General features: G+C 43.1%; 1 protein-coding gene across 1 annotated transcript; it reads left to right on the forward strand.

Annotated features, from left to right (window-relative positions):
• The first annotated feature begins 278 nt into the window (after positions 1-278).
• Positions 279-2,349, forward strand: LOC117069583. Its single transcript, XM_033187918.1, has 3 exons — positions 279-390; positions 474-1,135; positions 2,194-2,349. Exons 1-3 carry the CDS (start codon positions 324-326, stop codon positions 2,347-2,349), a joined length of 885 nt encoding a protein of 294 aa, XP_033043809.1. The 5' UTR covers positions 279-323.
• The last annotated feature ends 3,734 nt before the right edge of the window (positions 2,350-6,083 follow it).

Genomic DNA, 6,083 nt, shown 5'->3' on the forward strand with positions numbered 1-6,083 from the left:
AACCTATTCCAAAATCTGTCCTTGATCCATGATCACACTCATCTCCCAGACCAGCTCCTTCAGCACATCTCCCTACCTGGAAGAAGAGGACTCTGGGCTTGGTGAGGGGAGGCCCCAGGAAGAGACCTGAGTTCTCAGAAGGCACAGCCAGCATCCTCCTCTCAGGGTGAGCCCCAAAGACTGGGGCCTCCCTCATCCCTTTTCACCTCTCCATACAAAGGCACCACCCACATGCAAATCCTCACTTAGGCACCCACAGGAAACCACCACACATTTCCTTAAATTCAGGGTCCTGTTCACAAAGGAAATATTCTCTGAGAGTCATGGACATCCTGTGCAAGAACATGAAGCACCTGTGGTTCTTCCTCCTCCTGGTGGCAGCTCCCAGATGTGAGTGTCTCGGGGATGCAGATATGACGATATGGGAGGTTGTCTCTGAGCCCAGGGCTCACTATGGGTCTCTCTGTTCACAGGGGTCCTGTCCCAGGTGCAGCTGCAGGAGTCGGGCCCAGGAGTGGTGAAGCCTTCGGAGACCCTGTCCCTCACCTGCACTGTCTCTGGTGGCTCCATCAGCAGTGCTTATGCCTGGAGCTGGATCCGCCAGCCCCCAGGGAAGGGACTGGAGTGGATTGGGCGTATCTATGGTAGTAGTGGGAGCACCAGCTACAACCCCTCCCTCAATAATCGAGTCACCATTTCAAAAGACACGTCCAAGAACCAGTTCTCCCTGAAGCTGAGCTCTGTGACCGCCGCGGACACGGCCGTGTATTACTGTGCGAGAGACACAGTGAGGGGAGGTGAGTGTGAGCCCAGACACAAACCTCCCTGCAGGGAGGCGGAGGGGGCGGGCGCAGGTGCCGCTCAGGACCAGCAGGGGGCGCGCGGGGACCACAGAGCAGGAGGCCGGGTCAGGAGCAGGTGCAGGGAGGGCGGGGCTTCCTCATCTGCTCAGTGCTCTCCCTCCTCACCAGCACCTCAGCTGTCCCCAGGGCTCCTTTCTTTGATATGTGGTTCTGCTTCCTCACATTCTTCTGCCAGAAAAGAAAGGAGGAAGACACATTTTCCTCTTACAATTGAAGTTTCACCAATTACTAGGAACTTTCCTACAAGTTCCTGCATGGCCCATTATTCCTTAGTGATTAAAAATAATATATTCTGGCGGGCGTGGTGGCTCATGCCTGTAATCCCGGCACTTTGGGCAGCCGAGGCGGGCAGATCACGAGGTCAGGAGATCAACACCATCCTGGCTAACAAGGTGAAACCCCGTCTCTACTAAAATACAAAACATTAGCCAGGCGTGGTGGCGGGCGCCTGTAGTCCCAGCTACTTGGGAGGCTGAGGCAGGAGAATGGTGTGAACCCGGGAGGCGGAGCTTGCAGTGAGCGGAGATCGTGCCACTGCCCTCCAGCCTGGGCGACAGAGCGAGACTACGTCTCAAAAAAAAAAAAAATATATATATATATGATATTATTATATACATATATAATATGTGTTCTAATGCTTCTCACCATCTGTTGATTTGTGTCATCAATGGAATTGTGCCCTCTTTGAAATTCATTTGCTGAAACCTTAAATTCAATGGATCTATATTGGAATTTTAATGACACAATTAAGGTTAAATGTGATCAGAAGTGTGAGAACCTAATGCAATAGACGTGCTGTCTTTATAAGAAGGAAGAGACACCAGAGACCTCTCACTTTTCACGTGCGCGCAGAGAAGAGGCCATGTGGAGACACAGTGTATTAGAAGGTGCCCCAGTGCCTGCCAGGTAGAAGCCGCACCAAGAACCAACCCTGCCAGCACCTTGATCTTCAACATTCAGACTTCAGAATTGTAAGAAAATCAATATTGTTGTGTAAGCCACCCACTCCGTGTTGTCTTCTTATGAAGACCCAGACAGACTAATACCACATAACTCATAACTCTGTTAGCGCTGTCCCCTGGATGGGGAATCAGTCCCCTGAGGCTGGTCACATCTCTCAGATTTCTACATAAAGTAGGCAAAAAATATTAGCTTTGATATAAAAACTTGTCATGTCCCTGTTGACCAATTTCTGGGCAAAGTGTTTTAATGAAGCCCTTGGGGCTTTGTCACAAAAGTTGTCCTTATCTTTTCTGACGACCTAACTAGTGGACAATGGGTACCAGCTGGATGGAGACTGACCACTGACCATCTTCTGCTGTCTCCTTAGCATGCCGCAGAAAACCACACCAACATTACTCTATGTCTTCAACTTTCTAAATTTGCACTGAATCTATTGCTAGATGAGGAACTACATGAGGTCCGAGTTTTGTTCCCTTCTTCCCAGTCTTCCTCAATTACCAAGGGCAGAAGAGACTTTCAGTGAAATTTGGCTGTCAATGCCCCCAACACCACGTCACTTTTTTAGGTCCAGGAACTTTATTTGGGGGATAGTGAAATACACTTTTAAATGGAAAGCCCTAAAGCACATACAACAGCTGAAGGAATGGCCGCTGTGCACCTGAAGGCTGACGAGGCAGATGGTAGGGTCCCTTCCTCCAAGATGGTCCTGAGTGTGTGATGGTTGGATGCCTCATGCATATGTAGTTAAGGACTGGACTGAAGTAGAAACAAGGGCCATATCCCATAGGAAAACAAGAAAAAACAAGGAAAACAAGATGCCATCTGGGCATCCATGAAGATAGTTAATTAAATTTGTTGGGTTTAAGATGAAATTTTTTCCAAAATTTTTAGTGTTCTTAGCTAAATATGAATCTTTTCAACAAACTGAGAATTAAAAGGAGAATGGAGTTAGAAGTTGACAGAAAAAAGTCCTGAGAGAGCAGAAAGAAAATTCACACAAAACTGTCACATGGCAGAGGCCAGAATGGAGCTGATGCAGCAATGTCATTATTCTGTAGACCTTGTTGAGACCCTTAGGTATTTAAGGCAGGCCCAACGGTGAAGAACTCCTTTAGTTTTTGCTTCTCTGGGGAAGGTCTTACCTATCCTTTATTTTATGATAAGATTTACATGGTAAAATTTCTTGGTTGGCAGAGTTTTGTTTGTTTTTCATTCTTTTTCCCCCAGCAATTTGAATACAGTCATGGGCCACCTAATAATGTTTCAGTCAACAATAGACCACATATATGTTTGTGGCCACATAACATTGTAATACCATATTTTCACTAAGGATGTTCCATATTTAGATGTGTTAAGATAGAGAGATACTGACCACGGTGTTTCAGTTCCCTGCAGTGTTTGGTGCAGTAACATGCTGTACAGGTTACTTGTCTGGAAACATTGTGCTATTCCACATAGTCTGTGTGTAGTAGGATATTCCTTGTAGGTTTGTGTAAGTTCTCCCTATGATACTTGCACAATGATGACATTGACTAGAAATACATTTCTCAGAAATAATCTCTATCACTAAACCATACATCATCGAATGTAATTCCTCTCCATTCTGACCTGAAAATCTTCTGCTGAGAAATCTGCTAAATCTGCTCTTTTTCTTTCTGTTTTCAAAAACCTTTCCTTTAGCGATGTGGTTTCAAACTATCTCTGAGTTTTTCTTTTGGTTTACCTTATTTAAAATGTATAGAGCTTCATAGATGTAGATAAATATTTGCTTCTCCAGATTTAGAAAGTTTCCATGCTATTACTTCTTTAAAAATCCTTTCTGCCTCTCTCGCCTTGTCTCTCTCTCTCTGTCTCTCTCTCACCCTCTTCCTTCACTACCCCTTTTGTCTTATCTTTGCATAACTCCTCAATGCATAGTTTCATTTTCACTGTGCTTCCTGACTCATAAGTCTTTAACTCTTTATTTCTTTCATTTAAATTTTTATTCTCTGTCTCTACTATTTCAAATGATCTTTCTTTGAGTTTACCGTTTCTTCTATTACTTGATCTAGTTTGGTCTAAAATCTTCTGTTAAAAATTTTGTCTGACTTATTGTATTCTTCAGCATCAATATTTTTGTTTAGTCATCTTTTAAATGTTTTATCTCTATTAAAATCTCGTATTGTTCTTGCATGATGCCACTAGCTCATTGAACATGTTTCTAACATTTACTTTAAATTTTCTGCCAGGTAATCCATATGCTTCCTTTTCATTGATGTCAGTTTCTGGATCTTTGTTGTTCTTCTGTTTGGACCATGTTCCCCTCCTCCTTCATTTTCCTTGACTGTCTTTGTTGCTACCTGTTCATTATAACAAAAGCCACCATACACTCTTCAAAGACGAGGCTTATAGAGATCATCCTCATGAACCAGTCCAGGCAGTAATTTGGGTCTCTCAAAACTTCATAATATTCAAGCTTCTGTCTCTGTTCTTAATGGTCCCCAGGTTTTAGCGGATGATAGATTTTTCCAGCAGTCATAGATAGGGGAGGTAGAAACTATTTACTCAAGCAGCCGCTAGAAAATTGGACCACTGGACAAAGTTTTATTATTGATGTATGATTCATCAAAATAATGTTAGTTCAAGCTTCTCTCAACCAGTCATTAAACATTGAAATTTTATCATTTCTTATTTGAATCCGGGGTTTATTCTTTGAATATTTAGGTAAAATTACAAACTAGTTTAAATCTGCCTATTTGGCAAAATGATCTGCTGCCGAATTTCCATTTTCTGTGTTATCTCTTTTTGCATTTAAATCTAAGTCTGTATTAGACATGCACCCAGAATGCGGAAAAATGTCTTAAAGTTCCTTAATTTATTTAATTTAATGGGGTTTCCAGAAGATGTGAAAACCTCCTTTGTTTATCAAACACCTGACTATTGGTCAATAGTTTTCTCTTTAATTTTTCTCTCTCTCTCACATTATCTATAATGAGCAAGGATGAATGAGGCACACCATCGACAGTTTGCTTAGATATCCCATCAGCCAAATTTCTAACTCTCACAAATTCTAACTTCATCCAATGTTACATAACTAAGATAAATTCTATAACAAGGTACACATACTTTCCAATTCTAATACCATGTTTGTGACAGAAACAAAGCAGGTGTGCTCTCTGCGAGGTGGTCATCTGAGGTCTGAGATAAGGCATCACACAGGTATTTTTATGATATTTAAGGGATTCGGCAAAAACAACGATAACAATTCTGATCATCACTGGCTCTTACCGGAAAGTTTACAAGTAAAGTTACTGCTGTTATTTCATTTTAACACCTGGTTAGAATGAAGCTCAGAGGAAGAGGTCCCATCCTAGGTCACACAGTGAGGAGGAATGGAGCTGTGCTCTGCTCTCCACACTACCTACAAATCCCAGGCACGAGCCCAGGTTCCACTGACACGTGGCATCTAGAGGGCAGTTCTCAGGGGATGTTCTTACCGCACCTGCTTCCTGGGGCAGGGCGCTTCCTTCTCTCAGTTGTGCACTTGCTCCTTCTGCCAGCTCTGAAGTGACCACTTGCATTGCCATGAATTATTCATATTCTCTCCCTTATTATGGCAAAAAGCATATTTATTAAATTTTCAATTCATTTTCTCTGAAGCACACTGTGTTAGCAGAAAGGAATAAATCACATTCCTTCACCACCCCCACAGCCCAAGATTCCTGAAGACAGAGCGGATGTGATGTACTCATAGGAGGATCTCTGCTCCATCTATGAGGAGGTGGCCTTGGTCTTCAAGTTTCAGCAATTCTGGGAAGCCAAGGACACCTCCGTCTCCTCCTCCCTGCTCTGCAGCTCACCTGAGAACAGTTTTCTCATTGGAATATCATCCTTTTAAGGAATAAAAGTTCCTGCTTTAGGTTTGGGGGCCTGAGTGCACCTACTAGATCCAGCCCAGGACTGGAGACACTTTCCGGAACACAACTTCACCTGACACATGACCAGTCACACTGTTTTACTTGCACAATTTCAGTTTCCTCAGAAGAAAATTAAAATTGCCGAGACTTTTTCATAACCGTTGTGCCATGTCCTTTCTCTGTTTCCTTGCCTGTTCATTCGTCAGACCAGGTGCCACATCTATGTAATCAGATTAGAATCCTGCCTCCAGTAACACATGAAGAGGACCTTTGGTTGTACTTTTGGTCTTTGCTCCAAAATGTGAAGATTACAAAAGTCATCACCTCATTCTTATGTCAAGAGGCGTCTGCACAATCTGAT

This window comes from Trachypithecus francoisi, unplaced genomic scaffold, assembly GCF_009764315.1.
Source record: "Trachypithecus francoisi isolate TF-2019V2 unplaced genomic scaffold, Tfra_2.0 Lachesis_group3, whole genome shotgun sequence".
Lineage (NCBI taxonomy): Eukaryota > Metazoa > Chordata > Mammalia > Primates > Cercopithecidae > Trachypithecus > Trachypithecus francoisi.